Raw genomic sequence first — 24,704 nt, 5'->3', positions numbered from 1 at the left:
ATTCTGAATGGAGAAAAATTGAAGGCATTCCCTCTAAGATCTGGTACAAGACAGGGATGCCCTCTCTCACCACTTCTATTCAACATAGTCCTCGAAACACTTGCCAGAGCAATTAGGCAGACGAAAGAAATTAAAGGCATAAAAATAGGAAAAGAAGAACTTAAATTATCACTATTTGCAGATGATATGATTCTATACCTAGCAGACCCAAAAGGGTCTACAAAGAAGCTATTAGAGCTAATAAATGAATTCAGCAAAGTGGCAGGATATAAGATCAACACGCATAAATCAAAGGCATTCCTGTATATCAGCGACAAATCCTCTGAAACGGAAATGAGGACAACTACTCCATTCACAATATCCCCCCCAAAAATAAAATACTTGGGAATCAACCTAACAAAAGAGGTGAAAGATTTATACAATGAAAATTACAGAACCCTAAAGAAAGACATAGAAGAAGACCTTAGAAGATGGAAAAATATACCCTGCTCATGGATAGGCAGAACTAACATCATCAAAATGGCGATATTACCAAAAGTCCTATATAAGTTCAATGCAATGCCAATCAAAATCCCAACAGCATATCTTGTAGAAATCGATAAAAGAATCATGAAATTCATATGGAATAATAAAAGACCCAGAATAGCAAAAACAATACTAAGCAGGAAGTGTGAATCAGGCGGTATAGCGATACCAGACTTCAAACTATACTACAGAGCAATAGTAACAAAAACAGCATGGTACTGGTACCAAAACAGGCGGGTGGACCAATGGTACAGAATAGAGGACACAGTAACCAATCCACAAAACTACAACTATCTTATTTTTGATAAAGGGGCTAAAAGCATGCAATGGAGGAAGGATAGCATCTTCAACAAATGGTGCTGGGAAAACTGGAAATCCATTTGCACCAAAATGAATCTGAATCCCTATCTCTCGCCGTGCACAAAAGTTAACTCAAAATGGATCAAGGAGCTTGATATTAAATCAGAGACATGGCATCTGATAGAAGAAAAAGTTGGTTATGATCTACACGCTGTGGGATCGGGCTCCAAATTCCTCAATAGGACACCCATAGCGCTAGAGTTAACAAATAGAATCAACAAATGGGACTTACTCAAACTAAAAAGTTTTTTCTCAGCAAAAGAAACAATAAGAGAGATAAACAGGGAGCCTACATCCTGGGAACAAATCTTTACTCCACACACTTCAGATAGAGCCCTAATAACCAGAATATACAAAGAACTCAAAAAATTAGACAATAAGATAACAAATAACCCAATCAATAAATGGGCCAAGGACCTGAACAGACACTTCTCAGAGGAGGACATACAATCAATCAACAAGTACATGAAAAAATGCTCACCATCGCTAGCAGTCAGAGAAATGCAAATCAAAACTACCCTAAGATACCATCTCACTCCAGTAAGACTGGCAGCCATTAGGAAGTCAAACAACAATAAGTGCTGGAGAGGATGTGGGGAAAAGGGCACTCTTGTTCATTGCTGGTGGGACTGCAAATTGGTGCAGCCAATTTGGAAAGCAGTATGGAGATTTCTTGGAAAGCTGGGAATGGAACCACCATTTGACCCAGCTATTCCCCTTCTCGGTCTATTCCCTAAAGCCCTAACAAGAGCATGCTACAGGGACACTGCTACATCGATGTTCATAGCAGCTCAATTCACAATAGCAAGACTGTGGAACCAGCCTAGATGCCCTTCAATAGATGAATGGATAAAAAAATGTGGCATTTATATACTATGGAGTATTACTCTGCATTAAAAAATGACAAAATCATAGAATTTGGAGGGAAATGGATGGCATTAGAGCAGATTATGCTAAGTGAAGCTAGTCAATCTTTAAAAAACAAATACCAAATGACTCCTTTGATATAAGGGGAGTAAACAAGGACAGGGTAGGGACGAAGAGCTTGAGAAGAAGATTTACATTAAATAGGGATGAGAGGTGGGAGGGAAAGGGAGTGAGAAGGGAAATTGCATGGAAATGGAAGGCGATCCTCAGGGTTATACAAAATGTCATATAAGAGGAAAGGAGGGGCAAGACAAGATAATACAAATGGAAGAAATGATTTACAGTAGAAGGGGTAGAGAGAGAAAAGGGGAGGGGAGGGGAGGGGAGGGGGGATAGTAGAGAATAGGACAGACAGCAGAATACATCAGACACTAGAAAGGCAATATGTCAATCAATGGAAGGGAAACTGATGTGATACAGCAATTTGTATACGGGGTAAAAGCGGGAGTTCATAATCCACGTGAATCAACCGTGTTATATGATGTATTAAGAACTATGTAATGTTATGAACGACCAATAAAGAAAAAAAAAAAAAAGAAAAAAATTGTAAAAAAAAAAAATAAAAAAAAATAAAACTCTGTGCTTTCCTTGATCTCAATAACTTTAGATTTGGTCTTTTTGTTCTATTCCATAATTCTTGGATGTTCTATTTATGGTTTCTTACGGTCTTCACTGTGTGGTCAACTTTATTTTCCTGATTGTATACTTTGTCTTCATTATCTGACATTCTTTCTTCCAAGTGATCTAGTGTGTTGGTTATGCTTTCTATTGAGTTTTTAATTTGGTTTATTGTTTCCTTCATTTCAAGGATTTCTGATTTTTTTTTCAGAGTCTCTGTTTCTTGAAATAGTCTTTTGCTACCTATATTTGCTCTTATATCTTTGTTGGAGTGATCAATTGTTGCCTGTTTTTGTTCATTTAGGTTATCCTTTAATTCACAGATCATTTTAATTACGTTTATTCTGAACTCCTTCTCTGACATTTCATCAACTTCACTGTCCATGGGCTCTGTTATTACTTGTACCTCACCTTGATGTTGGGCTTCCAGACCCTGAAGCTGTGCCTCAGTGTGTGCTAGTGAAACTAAAGGTGGTGGTGGCAATAGCAGAGGTAACTCAAGATAGCAGTGGAAGTGCCCCAAAATGGATGCAGATCTTTCAGTGATTGGGGCTGAAAGGGTGGGCCTTACACTGTCTTTGGGATGCCTGCTCCAAGATTCAGCTGCTTCTAGGCCCTGTCTGTTAGCAAAAGGTAAAGGCTACTGTGTGGAGAAGGCTGTGGGGATGTCTGCAGAGTTCCAAGATGGAAGTGGGTTAGGCCTGGCCTGAGGCTGGCTTCGGGTGTGTGTGTGTGGCAGACCCAGGCCTACCCTGGGCCTGGGTCCTGCACAGGTCAGTGTAGGAGCATCTGAACCAGGCCAGAGCTTCGGCGGGGGTCCATTGGTCAGAGGAGGCGGTCCTGTGCTCTGGAGGGTGTCTTCTGGTGGTGGAATGGACCTAGGCCTATCCTGGGACTGGGTCCCATGCAGGTGGGTGGAGGTGGATCTAGACCAGGCAGAGAAATGTCATTTCTTGAGTCAGCAGAGGTTTTCTTTTTAAAAAATTAAAACAAAAAAAAATACCATGATTAAGTTCAAATCACCTTATTTCTACTTGGACATTTAAAAAGAAGAAATAATGTTTGAGTCACAGAGTAGTCCATGTAGTAGGCCTAGGTCCATTCCACCACCAGAAGACACCCTCCAGAGCACAGGACCGCCTCCTCTGACCAATGGACCCCCGCCGAAGCTCTGGCCTGGATCAGATGCTCCTACACTGACCTGTGCAGGACCCAGGCCCAGGGTAGGTCTGGGTCTGCCACACACACACACACACCCGCAGCCAGCCTCAGGCCAGGCCTAACCCACTTCCATCTTGGAACTCTGCAGACATCCCCACAGCCTTCTCCACACAGTGATCTAAGAAAAGCCATCTAGAAATAATTCCAGATAGGTATATTGGTTATATCAAGCTGAAATCACTTGAGTAACTGAAACTGCAAGAAGGGCCATTTGAGCTATCCTTCCCCAGATGCAACAAGCCATAAAGATTCTTTCGGAAGGGATTTGCTTCACGTGCCAAGGCTGGAAAATAGCCTGATCATCAGAGACTGATATTGGGGCTGCAATGAACCTGAGGAAATAAACTCTTTGAAGTAACCCTTATCTTCCACTGTCTTCTACATCACCCCAATATACATAGCATAGTAACATCCTTAGAATTTACTATCCAAGTCCAGACAGCCACTTGTCCTGTCATTTCTTCATAAATTTATTGCTCTTTGTCCAATAGTATAAAAACATCATGCCTTGGTCATTTATTTGGATTTTACTCTCTTGTAAAGATTCCTGTGTACATGTAAAATTAATAAAACTTTATGCTTTAATTTTGTTAATCAGCTTTTATATTAATTAGTTTCCTAGATTTGGCCAAAAAGCCTACAGAAGAACTAAGGGAGAGAGGAGGGGATTTCTCTCTTCCCTATACCCACAACTGAAAAAAAAGGCATGTGGCTTTCCTACAGGCAAACAAAGTATAACCCCCATGAGGTCCGAGTTTTCTCCAGGTACTAAGAGGAGCCCTAGGACTTGCTCCAGAAATAGATAAAAGGGAAATTAAGAGGTGGTAGCTGGTCAGGATGTAGACAGGCATGTGAGGCCTGCAGTCTTCATGCCTTTCAGGTATGGGTTAAGGGATTGAGGGATAGGCTGACTATGGGATTATGTCCTGGGCAGATCCAAGCTCATGAGTCTCAGGCTATATCAACTTTGCAAGAAATACTTGAGCAAGTCAGTTATGAGCTACTGAAGATAAGGCCAGAGTGCAAGGAAAGACTTTGAAAAAATTAATTTGCAAGAGATGAATCAGCATTAAATATAAGGAATTATTTTAAAATAATTTATTTAACACTGTGGTTTTACTTATTCATTTGATTATAATAACTTTGGTAACCATACCTTTGGCTAGATGAAATCACCTACAGCCAAGTAAATGCACATCAAACAAATAATGTCTTGTCCTGCCTTCTTTTTCTACAATTCCATACATCCCAATGGGAATTTCCAGCTCAAGATCAAAAAATGATTAAATAGTTGGTGAAGGAGTTTTAAAAAACAATGACTGAGTAATTTTACTTTGTATATACATGCTAGAAAAAAAAGTAAAATAAAATAAACAAAAATGTCCTCTTGGTGCTGAAAGTTTGGTGCCAAATCTTCTAAAAAGCAAATAGTCTTGGGAAAATAATTAGCCATTTAATCAGTCACATGTTTCAAAAGTTCATAATGAAGCTGTGTGATCAACAATCATCCTGTATTTGCTCACCATTCTAATGAGATGTCAAACCCAAAGGTTGCATTTTCACAATTCTAAGTCTCTCTTTTAACTTAATGTTTAAGAAAAATTTGTATTTAGAAATGTGAATTTACAGAGAAGAAAACATATGGGATATGCTAAAAGTATTTTACAAGGCATCTGACCAACTAAAACTACTTTTTTTGTTTGTTTTAAGTTCGGAATTTTGTTTATCTTACAGCATATTACAGTGATCTAAGTAGTGTTTCCTTGTTGCATAAATAAGGTGGCCAAGGAAATAGATGTGACCATTTCCAGTTTACCTGGTAAATCAATGTGTGGTTTACCATAATGAAACCTCAACAACAAAGCACAGAATGAAAAGTAAGGACATCAGCTCAGGTCTACCAATAGTGGCTGGAATCTGCAATCAGAGGTAGCTTAGGAGTAATTTGTCTACTTCATTTCACAAAAATTAGCATACAGACACACAACAAAGACTTTCTGCCTTTTGAAAGTCCAATTCACTTGACATGCTTGACTATTTCTCATAAACCTATTGCTCCTACCCATCAGTTTGAGGGAATGGAAGGGGTGTGGCTGCATTAGAAAGCAGGTGTTCTAATGGTCCTTATGAAAAATAATTAGTGTCTTAGGCTTATCATCTCAGAAATGCATTAATAGGTACTTTTCCATACTTGAAGCCAGGAGGATGAGCCCAAATTCTTGGTTCTAGACCACTCAATTCAATATACTGTCCCGGGACAATGACACTTCCCTACAGCACAACACAAGCCACACTTATCAGGTGCTACACAAAATGGCCTAACTTTCTCAGTTTTCTGTTATTGGAAAGAAGGGTCCATGGAATATTTCCATTCTTCCAAATTTCACTGTTGGAAACTAACAAACAATATATTAAAGAAATACCTATATAAGATCTAACACAAGTCCCTCTCATATACATATTCATTTGTCAATTATATCTGTTTCAAAATGCTTTTGCAGCATTACTGTTAAAAACTGATTTAAAAGCTTTGTTAGTCCCTCTCATATACATATTCATTTGTCAATTATATCTGTTTCAAAATGCTTTTGCAGCATTACTGTTAAAAACTGATTTAAAAGCTTTGTTAGTCCCTGTATTTAGGTGCTAGTCTCCATACAGCTGAAGGAGGTAGCTCAACCTCTAAGAGCTCTATCCGGAGAATCTTAAGTGCAAATGTGTGCTGAGATGACCAAACAATCCAAGCTTCACTATTCTAATTCTCAATTTGAGAAGAAAACTATCCTACTGCCCAAGACCTGGCAGACTTCCAACTAACTATAGGGAGTACAAGTGGCCCACGACCCAGCTGCTATGCTTTTGAAATCCTCCACATTCTCTCAGAGGCCCTCTCCAAAGAAGACAGCACAGTACAGCTGGCCTCCAATGGATGGCTTTGCTGGTGGACTTTGTGATACCTTGCTAACTCTGGCTCACAGCAGATGAGAACACTTACACCAAGCATTCTCTCTTTAGTTAGAATAAGACTTTAATCATAGTCTGACAGTTCTCCTAACCTCTCCCAGCTGCTTTCCTATTTCCTTTCATGCAGGTATTTTCCCTAAAAATAACCATGCATTTTAGTCCTATCTTGGCATCTGCCTCCCAGAAGTCTAGACTGATATATTATTCATTCATTTATTGGTCATTCATTCAAGAAATTGAATTTCCATGTTTCTGGCACTTCATTCTAGGCACTGGGGAGAGTGGTGAGCAAGACTAAGAAAACCTGTACATTCATAAAGTCCCCACAAATTATCATAACTGCTTTTCTTTCTTCAGCTCCTAATGCGTGCTAAGTATTTATATGCCCCATCTCATTTGTTCTTTACAATAACCCTGAAAATGTTGTTTGTTTCATGAATAAAGAAACTAAGACTTGGAAGAATAAGTTTCCAGGGGCCTCTCTGATAGGGCCAGCTTTTTTACTCCAAAATCTATGCTTTTCATGGATGATGTATATCATCCATTTAGGTAACAGCTCTAAGCAATTTTATTTTCTAGCAATTCTTGTCCATCTGAATAGTTGATTTTACAAAAAGTATGGTTTCATTTCTTTAATATAAATTTATAAGGGCTGGGGGAACAATCTATAAGAGAGGGAAACTGTACTTCAGAGCATTTACAGTCAGTCCTACACTGTTTCATAGTCAGGTCAATGATGATAGCATGTAATCCATTCAGAGATGGTCCCCCACCAGGTGTGAGTTTCCAACTGTGTTCACTATTACAAAGAACATAGAGAGGAAAGAAATGCTTGGTTAATCTGTTTTTCATCCTGGTCATGGCCCAATGCTGGCAAGCTGATAGAGAGTGGTCACATACAATCAGAGCTTCTCTTAGAGGCTGGAAAGGCCCACTGCAGGCAGCCAAGCACTCTGATGACAGCTGATGCAAATACATACCATTATGTTCAAGGTCAGCGATGGCCTCTTCTATACTTGAGTCAAAGTCCAGGGAAGGAATAGGCTGAGACTCAGGCAGGTTCTCTGAAGCTGGTTCATCTAATTCCTTATGGGAGGAAATTAATAATTCATCAGAAGTTGACAGAAAGAAATAGGACTACCACAAATGAGATCATATTCTTGTTTAAAAGACTATTTGGAAACAAAAACCTACCAAATCCTCTCCCTTAAACATAATAACTTTTTCAAACTTTAAGATAGTAACTTGGGTTAAGAGAAAAATAGTCCTGAATCAATGAGACAGGTGACCTTGGGCAAAACATTTGACCTTCACAGCCCTCAGGTTTAGGTCCATGACTAGTATGTTAAGCAGGATGCCCAGAGTAAAAAATTAACACTCAGGTTCAGGCAAGTGCAGGCTCCACTGGCAGCTAGGAGTGATGCTTTCTATTTTGCACCCAGGGCACCCCACCTTTGTCATTCCTGTCCTGGATTTTTCTTCATCTCAAAATTAAAAAGCATTGGCTTGAATGACTTCCAGCTTCTTGTCTAGCTTTAAAAACTCCATGATTCTATGAATTTTAATTTCTTAAAAGCAAAATACCTAAGAGAACACTTAGAATTCTTACTTCAAATAAACAAAGGTAAACTTCATAAACATATCAATAAGTATTTCAACAAATCACCTTGTCCTTTTCCCCTCCAGTTTTGAGTGTGTATATGTTTGCCACCTAGAATGGATGGTAAATTGGCCTCTTTTCCTTGATAAATGGCTTTGATGCAGAGCTACTCCAAGAATGTCTTCTTATTAAGAAGGAAATTAAAAGGAAAAAATAATCTTTATGTCTTTTGTTTTCTATTTTGCTGTGCTAGGAAATGAACCCAGGGCCTTCTGCATGCCAGGCAAGCACTCTACCACTGACCCATATTACCATCCTAAACTAATATTAAATAAATACGTAAAAATGAAGCTATGCCACACTGTGATGTAGCACTTGTGAGAATATGGTCATAAAATAGTTTTTAAAAGTCTATTTTCTATACTATATACTTAATTATTTCAGGAAGTACAACTGAATTCCAAATTTCAAAGGATCACTGATGGTACACAGAGAAATTCAAGAACAAAGAGTAGAAATTGCATGAAATGTGATTTTACATGTGCTTTAGCACTTATTTGAAAATAAGTACTTGGACTCTCAAGTGATTTTGATTTGCTAAGGTCCTCTTTTAAGAGAACAAATAGAGTTGTTAAAATTGTTCTTTTAGTATAGAAGGACTTGATCTCATCTTTGATCCCCATTACTATTCCAAGCATGATGGAGACCTGCTCTGACATGCACTTTTCACAGAAACCCAACCTGGGCACCAGCGCAAATATATACCAAAAAGATAAATGGGGCTTATCTTTTATATTATGGTACATAGTTGTTTTTAAGATACCATTCTTTAAGGAAATGGTGCCTAATATCAGTCTACCTACATTCAACTGTGCTTCAAGATTTCAAAGCCCAAATTCAACCAAGCAGAAACTGCCTGCCAAAGTAAAAGATGTTGTCAGTTAGGGTCTGAAAAACAAAGCAAGTGACTCTCTCAAATGCTTCAGAGAATTTTTATAACATGTAACAATGAGTTCATTCCCTCCCATAACTGATTCTCTCCTATGACTGCTTCTGAAATAAAAAAGGGGCTTGCTTCAGCCATTCAAGAGAAAAGGAAAAAGGAATTGAGAAGAGAGTCCCCAATGAGATTAGGAAGAAATTAAGTTGTAAATATGTGTAGAGGCAGGGGAATAAAAGCATTCAAAGAAGGGAGCATTTTCCTCTTCTTCTTTATCACATTTTTCTTTAGCCTCTTGCATCTGATTCATCCATTTTTTTTCTTATATTTTATTTCATCTATCTCAGTTCAACAATGCATGATATTTAAAAAACCTTCAGGTCCCTCTGCAAAATGTTTGACTTTGGTTTTCTTCCTCTTTGTTCAGTGAATATCATTAAACCCATCTCACTCTTTGCCTGTGGATGTGATTAAACTTGCCTCTTCCTTGCCTGGCTGTCTCTCTCCATCCTCCTCCTGGGGTGAACAGGAAAGTCTTCTCTCCATTTGCTCCCCCTTTTCTTCTGTTCCCATTAAGTGATTTTTTTCCTAAAGAGATTATAAGAAGATCTGTTCATTGGAGGTTTTTCCAGGTCTTCCTTCATCTGGAGGTGAACTGCTGCTTTCAGGAGCCCTATTTTCAATCCATAATTAATCAGAGTATGGTCTTGGGCCAGCAGCCTTGGAATTGGCAGAGTGCTTGTTAGAAATGCACTATTCCAGCCACCCCCAACCCCAGAACAAATAAATCAGAACCTGAATTTTAACAAGATCCATAGGCCTCCCAGGTACATTTTGAATTCTGAGAAATGTTACTATAAGCCATAGGAATTTGAGCAAGAGCCAGTTGATTGTGGAGATCAAAGGTCAGAAGGTTTTCCAGAAGAGGAGGTGAAGTTTTGGAAGAGAGAAGATGGGAAGCTAACAATAGGCCAGAGGGAAATGGCTGTTACAAAAGGGAGCAGGGAGCCTGGAAGAGCTGAGCAACCATGCAGGGCTGAACCAGCTGGGAAAAGGACATAATCTGTGAGGATAATAGATTTAAGACTCTCACATATAAGACTCTCACAGACTGGAGCATTTTCTGCTCCCATCAATACATAAACTAGGACACATGCTTCTGGAAAGCTCAGGCCTAGAGATGCTGATAAGCATTAAACCTTGGAAGATCAATGAATGAACTAAAATCTCTGGCCAGGGCAGCACTGGGCACTTCCCTACCTTTTCCGTTTGCTCATTGCTGATAGACAGAGGATGGAATTGGGAATTCACTGAGGAAATCATGATTTTTATAAAATCTTCTTTTTTCTCAGTTGTTCCAATATCTGGATGTTTTGCCTAGCTCCCATGTTCTGTGGGATAACATATGGATAACAAAATCTCCTGAGATTCTGCCTGCCATATGGTCTCAGAGTTATCTTTAGTCTTCGAGACACCCTGATATATAGGAGGATGGGAGGACAGGAAACCATACAACCTAGTTATAATGCTGATAATATTTATATCAGAAAAAAGAACACAAAATGATTATCTTGAGGGGTCAAAGAAGGAAAGCAAAAAGTAACTTATTAGATAATAACACTAAAGATCATACTTGAGAATATACTTTTATTTGCCATATAGTAACTTCAGAAATAAAGTCATTAGTTCATAAAACAAAATGCAACTAAGTAATAGTTCTCAATTTCCAGTCTTATGGGGAAAGTCTCTTAGAATCAGGGGTCCCTGAGAATTCTAGAAAAAAGCATCGCAGTTTCTGTCCAGAATAGATAGTTTACGCACATTAACGAACAGAATCCTTATAATCCTGCCAGCCCCCCTTGTTTGGATCTATGAAAATGTGCAGTTCTCAGTCTCAGAATCAGGGAAAAAGATCCACATCCACAGGTTTTCCTTGCAGAGCCCACAAAGTCTGAGGAAAGGTGCTAGGTTTTTAGAGGGCTTGGATCATTCCACATCATGGTAGCATCAAATAGGAATCTAACCCTTCTGCTGAACCCTGTGTCCTTTCAGCCAACAATTTCTCCACTAACTAGGGTCTATAACCTCATCTCCCAAGTCTTTGGGACCTGAAAAAAGATCCCATAGCTGGCTTTACTTGAGAGGGGTACCAGATGGGTGAAGAAGCAGAGTGGGATTTGGCATGTATGACCAGCATTTCCACAGTATCTGCTAATTGGTCCAGTAAACAGAGGGAGATTGTGAGCTCAGAGGAAGTTTTGCCCCCTATTTGGTATAATTTTGGATTTTCAGAACTCTAAAGCATCTAGAACCCCTAAATATTTGATAAAGGTAGTTCACTAGCAGCTCTCCTCCTCAGAAGGGCAGAAAACAAGTGTTCCTAGGCCCTACCTAGCTGAGAGTGAGCTCTGCTAAGGTTTGAATGTCCCTTGGTTTGGGGCCTCTGATACTACACTACTACAGAATTAGCATCCTCAGGGTTCAAAGGATTCTCCCCACAGCCTCTCGGGGAGGTTGACTCTTCCTGTGAAAGGTAAGAATCTCTTTCACATACAGGATTTTCCATTGAATGAATGAGAAATATCTCCAACCCAAATTGCTTTTACCAGGAGAGCTATGAGTTAGTGTTGATGTTGAGTAACCAAATATGACCTCATAAAGACTACCTTGAGCATCAGAGCCTACCCCAAGGCCTGTGGAGATATTTTCAACCATTAGTGAAAATGGCATTTGCTATTCAAAGATTTAGAATATAGAGGATATGAATTTGGGATCCATGTCATGTAAACCTACAACCCTATTCGTTATCAGATAGCTATGGTGGTTCTTCAGAGTTTGAATGAAGTTATTAACACAATACACATGATATAAGTGGGAGTGAGACAATAAAAAGGGAAAGAATAAAAATAAGAAAGGTCAATGAACTAAAGAGGTAAGACATCTACAACATGGGTGGAATTAAAAATTAGAAATACACATATGTGTTCTAAGATCTAGTTATTTAACCAATCAATTTTGTATTCAGTGCCAATCCTTTATAAAATACATAGTAGGCACTCAATAAATGTGATGGATACATCACCTGATCCACCTCTGTGGATCTTTGAGTTAGTGTTTTCACCAATTGATGGCCTACATTCTAGAATCCTCCCTGGAATTGGAAACTTGGTCATGGTGCTTTTGTTTTCTAACCTGTCCCTTTTCCTATACAACTACCTATATTAACACGTAGAATCTGAAGCAAGAAGGAGTCTTATGTAAAATTTAAGAGATACTTACATGAAGCACATTGGTACTCAGCTGCTGAAAGTTCCGAGATCTCAATTCTTGCATCCGCTTGTTATTCTCTTCATACTTGTCTTCCACAATTTTTCTGCAAATTTAAAGTGAACATACAAAAGTAACTCAAATTTCTAAAACTATGTCTTACCTACAAATATGTATGATCCCTGTTCAGGGATCATGGGCAGACTAGGCTGGTGGGAAGCCAGGTCATCTGGTCTCTCGCTCAGGAAGTAGTATGCTGTGCATAACACTTTTAAACTTTGATTCTCTTTTAAATCACACACAGGGATACTCTGATTCCTTATTCATTCTTAGGAATTCTCAAATGCAGCATAAGGAGAAGACAATTCCTCCCTGTGCATCCTGAATATGATGATGGGGGTTTCCACAGTGCCCGACATATACTAACACCATGAAAAATGTTTTCAGGGTAAACCAACACACAAGCCAGGGAAAAAAGAGATACTACATATCAAAGAATTTATGAAAAATATATAGGCATCACTGTGGAAGAAAATTTTCTTCTGTAGACAAATTTTATTTCCTTTCTTTATTTGTTTCCAACTGGGAGAATTGATTATAATAGATCTGCAACTAGAAGATTTAAGTTCTTATGATAACTTGTGTGTTAATCTATACTTAGATATTTTCTACAAGTCACTGAACATCCTTCTAGTTAAATTTTCTTGTCTGTAAAATGGATATATTTCAACCTTTCTGACAGTAGAGTCATTTTCTTACTAAAAACACATGTTCCCTTTTATTCTAGAAACAAAGATCAAAATTCCAATACAATTCATTCATAAAATAAAGATCAAATTTTATGTAAACACTATCACTTTTAAATGTGAAGATATTAGTGCATCATTTGAAAGATTTATGACTTCCATTGGTCTATAAAATAGTTTTAATCTGAATAATTTGTAATATGCGTGTAAATTATTAAATCTGCCATTTTAATCCATTTCTATCAGAGTTTAAGTTTTTCTTTTATCCTCAATCAACGATCTGAATCATGGTACAATGGAGATACTAACATTATAAACAAATTTGAGGTTATGAGTTGATGGAATGGCTCAAGGAATTTATGTGAATATATTTTCCAAGTAAAACCCACACTCGGTGCTATAGTGATTTACAAAAATAAACTAGTATTGGCTCCCAAGAACACACTGTGTACATATCTTCCTAACATTCAGTAACATCACATTGGTAGCCGAAATTGGCCATGGTGGGAGTATTTACAACACAGAAATCAGCAAGCAAGTCAGCTAACTCTAAATCCAGAGCTGGTTGTTAAATGTTTACCAGCACATCACTGCACTTTGATGCAAATCTTTCTCCACATATATTAAAGAAAGCATGTGTTAAGGAAAATAGAGTCTGATAGATTCTTATTTGTGGAATATTCATTCAGAGTACAAGGATATCTCTAAATCATGTTTCAGGTTTGTTTTGTAAACATGATCACAAAGTAAGCAGATATGCTATTTGGAACTTATCTATCCCTCTAGTCCTTGGTTGGGATTTCTAAGTTACCAAAGAGCAAGCAAAGGAAGAAAGAAGAAAAATTAGAGAATTGGAAAACCTTGCAACTGAAAAAAAGCATTTGAGAAATTGAGAGTCCGGGGCTCTTTGATATTCCACTCTTCATACATACATCTTTTTTCAGTTTTAATAAGATTTAATTAACAGATAAAATAGTTTATATTTATAGTATACATCATGATGTTTTGATATATGTATATATTGTTAAAATGATTAGAACAAGTTAATTAACATATACATCACTTCACATACTTTTTTGTGGTGAGAACATTTAAGGTCTATTACTGAGTAATTTTCAAATCTACAATGTCTTAATTAGTCATAACGATGAACAATAGCTCTCTAGAACTAATTCTTCCTGGCTAAGTGCAACTTTGTACCTTTGTCTAAATCTCCTCATCCATGCCCCTAACCCTGTTAATTACCATTTCATTTTCCACCTTCACTAGTTCCATATTTTCAGATTTCATATATATGTGAGATCATGAATATTTGTCTTTCTATGGATGGCTTACTTCACTTAGCCTAATGTCCTCCAGATTCATCCATGTTGGTGCAGTTGATGTGGTTTCCTTCTTTTTAAAAGCTAAAGAGAATCCTGCTGTATGTACAGTCCACATTTCTCTTTGATTCCATCTTTGGGCTACTGTGAATGTTGTTGCAGTGAGCATGGGAATGCAGATCTCTTCAATATTTGATTTCATTTCCTTTGAATATAAACTCAGAAGCAGGTTTGTGAGATCATACAGAAGTTCTATGTTCAAATTTTTAGGGAAACTCCATACTTCTTTCTATAATAACTTTACAAGTTTTCCACGCCCTTCCCGATGCTTGAAATGATACTTTTCATAAAAATATACTTCTAAACACTTCTTTTAACAGACCAGAAATGACTGCATTTTACTGCCTTCCAAGCTAAAACTTTTCTGCCAGCAAAACCTCTTCTCCCTGTAGATCAGCTAGGTCTCCTGGTAGAAGAAACACAGCAAGCACCTAGGGAATGAGATTAAAATAATAAAGGCTTCTTTTCGGTCTGTTGCTTGGGTATGTATAGAAGATGTCAGTACCAATGAGGTTTCACTCAAGAGACTGACCCTATTTTCATCACTAATACACTCCCTGATTTTCAATCTTTCTCTATACTCAACACTGAAAGCCTAATATAAATTGTACCTAAGACTCAATCATCTTTTGATTGAATGAGTAAATGAATAAACAAATATATAACCATATGCATTTTGGTTTCTTGATATTTTTTTTTGTCTTCTCTTCAGTGAATTCCTTCACAGCCCCTGGGAGCAGCACAGGAGGCATAGAGTACCAAAGGAAAGGCAGCTTACTTTAGCTTCCTGGCTTTTTCATCAGCTGCCTGGAGCTTCCTCAGCCGCATCCTTTCTCTAGGTGTCATTTTCTGCACTTCAGATAGTTCCCGAAGAGTCTGGAGGTGTATTTTTTTTTGCCTATAAATCATAAAGATTCCCCACATGCTAACATGCTTAGAAAAATTAAACAAATCTTTTACAGAAGTATCATTACACTACTGAGAAAGCAAAAGCATCTCAAGACAGGCCAGGCAAAAACTAATAAACTTTGGATAGGTAATGAGCCAACCAGGACTGTAGTTAATTGACAATATTTTTCAAATTAGATTTTTGTTTAAAAGAAAATTATGTACTTTCCACATTTCTGCTCATTTCATTGCATATAACTAGTTTTCACAATGGTAAGACCTAAAATTAAGATTGTGGTCATTAGGGAGCAAAAAGACTGTCAGAGTAATTCAGCCATGTGGATAGGTATACAATCTTTGGAGTTAAGCAGGATTCGAATCCCACCTCTACCACTCATTAGCTCAATAGACTTGAATGAGAAATTGAACCTCAATGTTCTCATCTGTAAAGAATGGGCTACAGTAAGTATCATGGGATAATGTATGCGCAAGTATTTATGATGGTATCACAATAGGTGTATTTTGCTGAGTATGACTTATACGAGTGCTTAATCACACAGGTTAACAACTAAACCTGGGTTCATATCATAACCTCCCAGCTTACATTTTATGTACCCTTGGGAAAGTTACTTAACCCATGATATAAAAAAAGTACTACCTACTTCATAGGGTCTTCCTGCCTTTAAATGAGTTCATGTAAATGGATTATATTGGATACTGAGCTGAGGATATGGTCATTAATCCCCCAAAAGTTGGATAATATTATTACTTAAGAATCTTTTTCTTCAATAAAAGGAATGTGTTCACATTAATCTACTATTGAAAGGCCTACAACCACTTTCCCAATGATAATTGCTTCTGTTCCTGACTTGGTTAGGGATCAACATCAAAGAACACCTTTTATAATCCACTCCTTCCTTAAGAACCACTAAGAGAATTGTAATGAGTTTTGTAGCAATTCTTATTCCTCTGTAATATCATCCAAACAGAGTCACCAAGCAAAGTTCAAATTCAGGCGTGTGTGTGTGTGTGTGTGTGTGTGTGTGTGTGTATATATATATATATATATATATATATATATATATATATATATATATATATATTTTTCTAAACCCAAACAGATCTCCTTAAAATATAGTCTTAGATCTTGAAAATAAGAGTGACTAATTGAAATCAATATTTCACAACATGAAATGCCCTCCAAATAATTAGATTCTAGCACACTGTTAATTCTAAACAGTGTAAGGCAAAGTGTTTCACAACTGCAGTGCAAAATAATAACTAAAATTAGCTCAATATTTTAAAAATAAGATATCTAGTACTTTCACATTTCCAGTTAATAAAATGAAATTTGAAATTCCAACCTTTCTTGAAAGAATAACTAGAAATTCAACAAAACAAGGTTATTAGAAGCATGCTTAAAAATTTGCCCCCTAAGGCACAATGTACTTCACCTGGAGATCATGCATCACACAAAGACTGGATGCCTTGGTGGATAAGTTTCCCCTAGTTTGCATGTGAGGATGGAGACCACAATGCTGCAGTTAGGAAACCCACAGGACTAGGTGTGAGAGAAATATTGCTGGCTATCTGGCCTTGTAGATCAACCTATTTAGGGCCCCTATTCTCTTTTTTTTAACCTTTATTTTATTTATTTATTTTTATATGGTGCTACGGATGGAACCCAGGGCCTCCCATGTGCTAGGTAAGCACTCTACCACTGAGCCACAACCCCAGCCCCAGGTCTCCTGTTCTCACTTCACTGTCATGTACACTGCTGAAGAGGGACTGCTCTGCTCTGTGTGTCTTTATAATATTAAATATAGTTTGTTTGGCAAAATTATAGATTTAGTCTTTAAAAGCCGTGGTCCCAGGAGTTGTGCAGTGCACTGCATGCACAGTTACACATGGTGATTCTGAAGTAATATAGCATTCTAGACTCCTGCAAGTTATAGTACAAAAAATTTGAATGAGGAAAAAGAGAAGTTAGGGCAGAAAATAATTATAATTCTCTGAAAACACACTTTTCTAGTTCTTATATAAGAAGATACATACTTTAAGGAAGTAAATCTGGCTTATTTTCAATTGTCCCAGAATCCCATATTCTTCTGCCAGTTCACATTAAACAAACAATGGGTGAAAGCTACTCATGCTTATGATGGAAGGCTCATTAGCATAAATGTTACTAAATGCTTGAGAGATTAATTTCTCTATACACTTACAAGGCAGCTGTGGAGCTACCCTGCAGATCTGTAAGCTGTGCAGTGGTTTAAACTTTTATGATTTCAATTTGCTACCACCTGGGGCAAAAAGCTTTGGAATGCTACATTACTGAAGCTCCTTAATTTCCTGGAAAGATTAAGTGAATTCTAGAATGCTCCATGTAGTCAGCTTAGTTCTAATAGATTTTTAAAGACAACTGCATTTAACGTTTATGCTGGATGGGCTTTTGAAAAACAAAGCAATTACTTACATGGCATTAATTATCCGGGCAGCCTCCTTCTGACAATCCAAATTCTTGTCTTCCAGAGTTATTTCAGAATATCTACACATCAGGTGCTAAAAAAATTAATAATAATCCTGGTAAACCTAAATTAGATTCCTCTTCAGTAATGAGATGAATGAAAGGACATAAAACTACTAGGGACCTTTTCTGATTTGGGGTATTATTGACTCTGGCAGGGAGCTTGAAAACTAAGTTCATAGTAACTATTTTTCTCTATATAAAGGTTATATAAAATTACATGGTAGCTTATGTGAGAAGACCTACAGGGTCAGGCTCCTGCCTACCTCTCCAACTTTACCTTGTACTACTTGCTCTCTTACTCCTTGTTACCCACTATAAGCAGGCCTGCTCTCAGCTCCAAGAATACTCACTTTCTCCAAATCCCAGCCTGGAATGGACAAATCTACATTCTCAGGCTAAAACTAGGGTTTAACAAATGAGGCACTCACTTTAGGTACAAAATCTAAGTGGGTACCAAAAAACTCTGTGACCAAGAGAAATAATAATTAAATACAATATTATTTTTAAAATCAAAATTAAGTCTTTATATACAAACAGAGAAATGATAAATGGTGGTATAAAGGTATATTAAGAATTTTATGCAAAAAAATAAGAGAGCTCATGTATAATGGCATAATTTGGTATGAACATACTTTATATACAGAATTACAAAAAATTGTGTTGTGAATGGATAATTATGAATGTAATACACCCCACTATTGTCATATATGTAAGAAATAAATTTAAAAAAGAAAAAAAATAAGTCCAAAAAGCTATGAAGAATACAATATCAAATATTTAAATAAAGACATGATCCAATACTGAACTTGCCCAACTCTACTTCCTTGCTTTACCCTAATCCTGGTTCTGTTGAATCTGTTGTTTAAACTTTAAATATTCTTCACCAGTGATGATTGGTATTATTTTGGATTTTAGATTATTGCATAAACATATATGATTTATCTTGATTGAGTTTTTGGTGTCCCCTTTAAGTTTGCTCCTGGGTAGGTATCTCACTTGCCTGACCCTAGTCTTGGCAGATTCCCTGAGATCCTTTTTGTTTCTTTGTACATTGATGGCCCTTTTAGCTGGCACTAATTTCCCTTTGATAGAGGACTACCCAGAGCCCAATATGCTTGGCACATAGGGAGAACTGGAGGTGCCCAGGTCCTTAAGACTTCCTCTCCATGTTTTCCTTAGTTTCCTCTGGGAGTATGTGTTTGTGTAAGAACCTTCTCCTCTATGTCCACCTTCCATGAGCACAATTTAATTTAGGGCTGGCTTTGGTACTAGCTGTTCCCTATGATTCAAATTGTTCCTTACATTCCGGCTCCTTCTCCTGTGCTCACTGGTGTTGAAATGGTACCTACCCCTTCTTTGACTACCAAAGCCCCTCCCCACCTGTTACTTTTTGTAGAATCCTGTTCACTTTCTTCCTAATGCTTGTGATCATTTATTTGTCTATTTTTCCTTGGTCACTGGGTTCTCTTACTAGCATTCATGCTTCAAAAGATCAGGAACAATACCCATTCCTTTCATTTTAGCCCCCCCCCCCCCCCCCCCCCCCCCCCCCCCCCCCCCCGCCGCCAGTGTCAGCACAGTGTCTGGCACTCAAGAATGCGTATACATCATCACCACCTTTGTTTCCTCTGGATTTAGAACTTGGTCCACTGACTGAAAAGATATGCACATTTTGGAAGGTGGACAACTCTTGTGGTTCCTATTAAATCTTTTCATGAAATCTGAAGAAACCTGCCTTAGGGGTTAGTATTGCAAAAGCCAGAGAAGCTAAAAAAAAAAGAAAAAAAAGCCCTCAGGGAAGAAACCATTTGCTTCTTTCTTACTACCATAGGCAGATCTACTATATCAAATTTTCTAAACCACAGGAAAACAAAATGAGCTCAATAAATAAAAAGTGTGAGTGAGTTACATATAATAAAGGAGTGGAATAATAAATGCTCAAAGAAAATCCCAGACTAACATCATTATTGGTGCATTCTTGCCCTAGTAGGGATATAATTCCAATGTGTTGAGGTAACAACTGTCAGTATAAGAGCCATAGAGTAGATGTTGAGATTAGGCATAAATTGAAAGCCCCAACATCCCATTTCTGGGCACATCTGGGAACTAGTGTTGATGTACAGTTGCAAACAGATTGTCCTGACTACCTTCTTTTTAATCTTGTTCCTCCTTTGTTTCTTAATGCATCTTATTTCCACAGTATATTTTCAAGTCACAGAATGTGTATATAAATGCTAATACCTGTTTCCCAGTATCCCTTTCATTTTAAATACCTGTAGCTGTTCAGCAATGTAAGGGTTTTTTAAAATTTCTAGAGCAGATGGTCTCAATGAAGGATTCTTGTTCAACATGCTGTAATGTTCAAAAAGAAAATTATTTTTCAAGTAAGCTAAAGAATAAGTTAATTTAAACAAAATAATATTTTTTGACAATAGATTTCTTTCCATACCTTTCCATGATGGTGTTTAGTTCTCTTGGATATCTCTCAGGGAGGGAGGGTGTATCGCCCTCAACAATTTTTAAAACAATGGACAAAAAATTGGAGCCAGTGAATGCATGATCCATACAACACATCTCATATAAAATACATGCCAGTGACCTGAAGATAAAAAGAATTTAAATAAGGAATTTCTGCCCTATTTTAAAATGTGCTCATCATCATATAACTTCAGAGGTATTGGGGCACTGGCTGTGAAGTACTAACATACATTTCCGTTGTTTGTTTAAAAATTGCAATTTCAAAGTATTATTTTTCTATCTAAATAAAGTTCCCCCACTACCAAAAAAAAGAAAGAAAGAAAAATAAATTTTTAAAAAGCACAAAAATAAAGGACAACAGTAAGTCTGAATGAGTGCTTTTTCAAAAGGAGAATAAACACACTGACAGTTAGCAAGTGCCTGCACAAATTTGGTTGAGTATTAAAAAATTTTTGAATTAGATTCTGTGCAGGAAAAATAAAATAAAGCTAAATATTATCTTCCTAAGGCAGTCTTGTTAATTCTATGCATGCAAAATAAAATTTTAATTTATAAGCCTAACCTTCCATTTCCTGTGTATCCATGCATTTTGATAAGGAAACTAGCATTCCTTATTAGTTTCCTGAACATAATCCATTTTCAAGTATGGTAGGAGAGTAGTTTCTTGCAGCTCACATTAAAATGTATAATTCTCCCTTGGGGAGTATGAGACAATATTAAAATTCTAGATCAATCCAACACTGATTTGGATTAGCCATACCAATCAGCATCCTCTAAACCAGCAGAAAAATCTTTTCAATAGCTCTCCATCATGAAGAAAACTAAGGGGTTAGTTAATTCATTCCTGAATTTAGTATAAAGAGATAACTGAGCTGGGTGTGGTGGTGCAAAGCTGTAATTCAAAGTTAGCCCCAGCAACTTATCGAGGCCCTAAGCAACTCAGTGAAACCCTGTCTCTAAATAAAATATAAAAAAGGACTGGGAATGTGGCTCAGTGGTTAAGTGCCCTTGGGCTCAACCCTCGTACAAAAAAAAAAAAAAAAAAAAAGAAATAGTGTACTTCTCCTAAATAATAGGTTATTTTTATCTTATATGCATTAGGAATTATGTAACTGGCTGGGTTTCTCTTTTCCTGTTATTTTATTGAAAGATTAGAAATAAATGTATGATTAACCTTATATAAAGTTGCATTTTATGGAATTTTAAATACTGTATCTAAAATATACAAATATATACATGACTACAATAATTTGTGTTTGCTCATAAAATATGTACATGTATAAGAGAATTCTGGATACATACATTGATAATGTTTTTGTCCCCCAAAATAAAAATAATAACACTATTTTTTTCACTAACTGGTGCACTTTACAAAGCACTTTCATTTACTTCTGAATGGAAATTCAAAACTGCCCAGTGAAATAGAGCTGATATACAATTTTTCTTATTTTATAGATAAGGAAATTGCCTCAGAAAAGTTAAATGACTTGACCAAGTTCATACAGGTGGTAAATTTAAAACTTGACTCTCAAAATAAGGCATTTTTTCTTCCCAAATTCTGTATTATTTTAACTAGAAAGAAGGGGAATGCTAGGAGAAACACAAAACATTGACTTAGAGCACCAAGATCAATGTAAACATAAAAGTAAATTATTTGAAGCTCAATAAATATTGCATTCATCCATAATACTATTAAATTGTATGTGACATGTTAGAATACACTTAGATTTTTTTATAGCCAAAAAAAATTTTTCCTTCAAATAAAGATGAAAGAATGACATTTTTAGACAAGTGAAAATAGATAGTTCACTGCCAGCAGGAAAGTATTAAAAAGTCCTTAGAGGGAATACTTATGTTAAAGAAAAATTATCCCAGACAGAAACCAGTAATGCAAGAGGAAATAAAGAAGACCCAAAAGACTAATTCTGTGAATATGCATAAATGAGTATTAAATCTACAAAATAATATTAACTATAGCTAGTGAGATTTAAAAATTATACAGAATAAAAATTTATAACAAAAATAATGCAAAGGACAAGAGTATAAACAAGAAAATTAAAGTATTTTAAGGTTCTTGAATTACTGAAAAACTGGTTAAAATAATAATTTTTTAACTGAACAACAAAAGTCCAGGATGCAAGTAATATTTCTTAGGGTTATAATTAAAAGAATACAATATTTTTGTTTGTTATATATACATTTATTTATATGTTTATATAACAGACTATTATAAGTTACTAGATGAAAAAAATCAAATTTCAAAAAATTTAAGCCAAAAGAAAGGAAGAAAAGGAAAGAAAAATGAACACAAAAACAAGTGGGACATATATAAAACAATAATAAAATGAAAATAAAAATAAAAGTATAACTACATTAATATAAAATCTTTTCCATTCGAAAAGACTAAGCTTATCAGACTGTATTTAAAAAAAGTAGACACTGTTCACAAAATAAACCTGGAATACAAGAACACAGAAAGTTGATAGAAAAAGATACATCGTGTAAAAAATATTATTAGTTTAGCTATACTGCACAAAGTAGAAATTAAGGCAAGAACCACTACTAAGATTAAGAAATGGACTGATAAAAAAAATCATACCATTAGGAACATATAACAATTTTAATTTGTATATAACCATTAACATTCTGTGTTTTTATTGTGTAGCAACAACTCATAGAATTAAAAGGAAAAATAAATTATTAATCATTGTGATTCATAATCACACATATTTTCAATAAGCTGATGGAACAAGCAGACATAAAAATCAGTAAGCATAGAAAAAAATCTATACAACACAATTATCAAAATTGACAAAATGGCATAAATGCACCCTACAGTAACGAAACTTAAATTCAGGGACACATTAAACATTTTACCAAAACTGAATACATATGGGGTCATAAAACAAGCCTCAACAGATTTCAAGGATCAAAATCTACAGTAAAATTAAGCTAGACATGCATAATGGAAAAATAGAACGTGGGGATGGGGGGACTATAAAATCTCCAACTTATAAATTAGGGAATATACATTTAAATAATCCTTGTTAAGAATCACAAAAGAAATCAGAAAATATTCTTAACTGAATGCTAATGAAGTTATAAAATATCAACAGTCATTGAATGCAGCAAAGGAAAGTACTTACAACAAAGCTGAAAGTATTTAATGCATATATTAGCAGAGAAAAAGGCTTAAATTCTATGATCTAAGTAAACTTGATAATCTAGTAACAGACTAGCAAATCACAGCAAAGAATTTAAATTTTTAAGAAGAGAAGAAATGAATGAAATAAAAATGAGCATAATAAAAACAGAATCAGTAAAGACAAGGAAATTTACTAGACCTCTAGCAAGACTGATTCATAAAACAAGAAGAAAGAAACAGATCAATAATAACAATAATGGAAAAGGGAATGTAACACTGTAGACTCCACATATACTAGAAAGTAGTAGGACAGCATTATAAACATGTTTTCTGCCAATAAATTTGACAATTTGGATTAAATGAACAGTGTTTGAAAAATACAATTTACCAAACTAACACAAGAAGAAATAGAAATTATGAACAGTCCTTTACCTATTAAACATAGAAAAGCTATTATTTAAAATAATGAAATTAGATTGACAGGAGACAGGAAGGTGGCAAATTAGAGCACCTAGCTCTTACCCAATTTTCTATGAGATACAATTAAAAGAACTGGAGAGCAACTGGATATCTAGGAAGGTGATAGTGAGAGAATACTGAAGTTCAATAATGGACATGCAGAGATTTGGATAGTGGAACAGAGAGTAATAAAATGGAGTGCCCAGCATGAGCAATATGGCAGCAGCAGTGCAGTAGAAGATGGAGGAGTCCCCATGAGCACCACTAATGAAGGATTTGACACCTTGAAGGAAAATGTAGCCTAAACAGAAAATAGACTTGGATCTTCATATCAATACTGGTTATGAATAAGTTCTCTACACTTTCCATGTATTCTCAAGGTGCTATACCACGAAGCCATCTTGATTAGTCTTATCTCAGTTTACTCCTCTAAAGTCAAAGGCCCCTGTATTTTTCTGACTCTTGGTCTCCAGAAATATTGCTGGGCAGATTCAGGAAGCAAATGTCTTAAGAATCAGTTTGGCCACAAACTGAATAAAAATTCAGTAATAATTCAGTAAGACTTTCATGTGGTGGGAACCAGGATTGACACACCCAGGGAACTAAAGATGGCTCCACTTTAAAACTGGCAGTTTAGAAAACAAGCTGCAGGAATTG

At 36.3% G+C, this 24,704-nt stretch overlaps 1 protein-coding gene across 1 annotated transcript in view; it reads right to left on the bottom strand.

Annotated features, from left to right (window-relative positions):
* Positions 1-24,704, bottom strand: part of Nek11 (NIMA related kinase 11) — a 347,795-nt gene that overhangs the window by 193,115 nt on the left and 129,976 nt on the right. Inside the window, exons 7-13 of the mRNA XM_026383853.2 lie at positions 20,415-20,564; positions 20,239-20,317; positions 17,912-17,997; positions 15,329-15,448; positions 12,435-12,528; positions 9,636-9,743; positions 7,596-7,701 (exon numbers count right to left, since the gene is read on the bottom strand). Coding sequence (XP_026239638.2) covers positions 7,596-7,701; positions 9,636-9,743; positions 12,435-12,528; positions 15,329-15,448; positions 17,912-17,997; positions 20,239-20,317; positions 20,415-20,564 — 743 coding nt within the window. The remainder of the gene's footprint in view (positions 1-7,595; positions 7,702-9,635; positions 9,744-12,434; positions 12,529-15,328; positions 15,449-17,911; positions 17,998-20,238; positions 20,318-20,414; positions 20,565-24,704) is intronic.

This window comes from Urocitellus parryii, chromosome 2, assembly GCF_045843805.1.
Source record: "Urocitellus parryii isolate mUroPar1 chromosome 2, mUroPar1.hap1, whole genome shotgun sequence".
NCBI lineage: Eukaryota > Metazoa > Chordata > Mammalia > Rodentia > Sciuridae > Urocitellus > Urocitellus parryii.
This window is presented reverse-complemented; position numbering and strand designations above follow the sequence as displayed.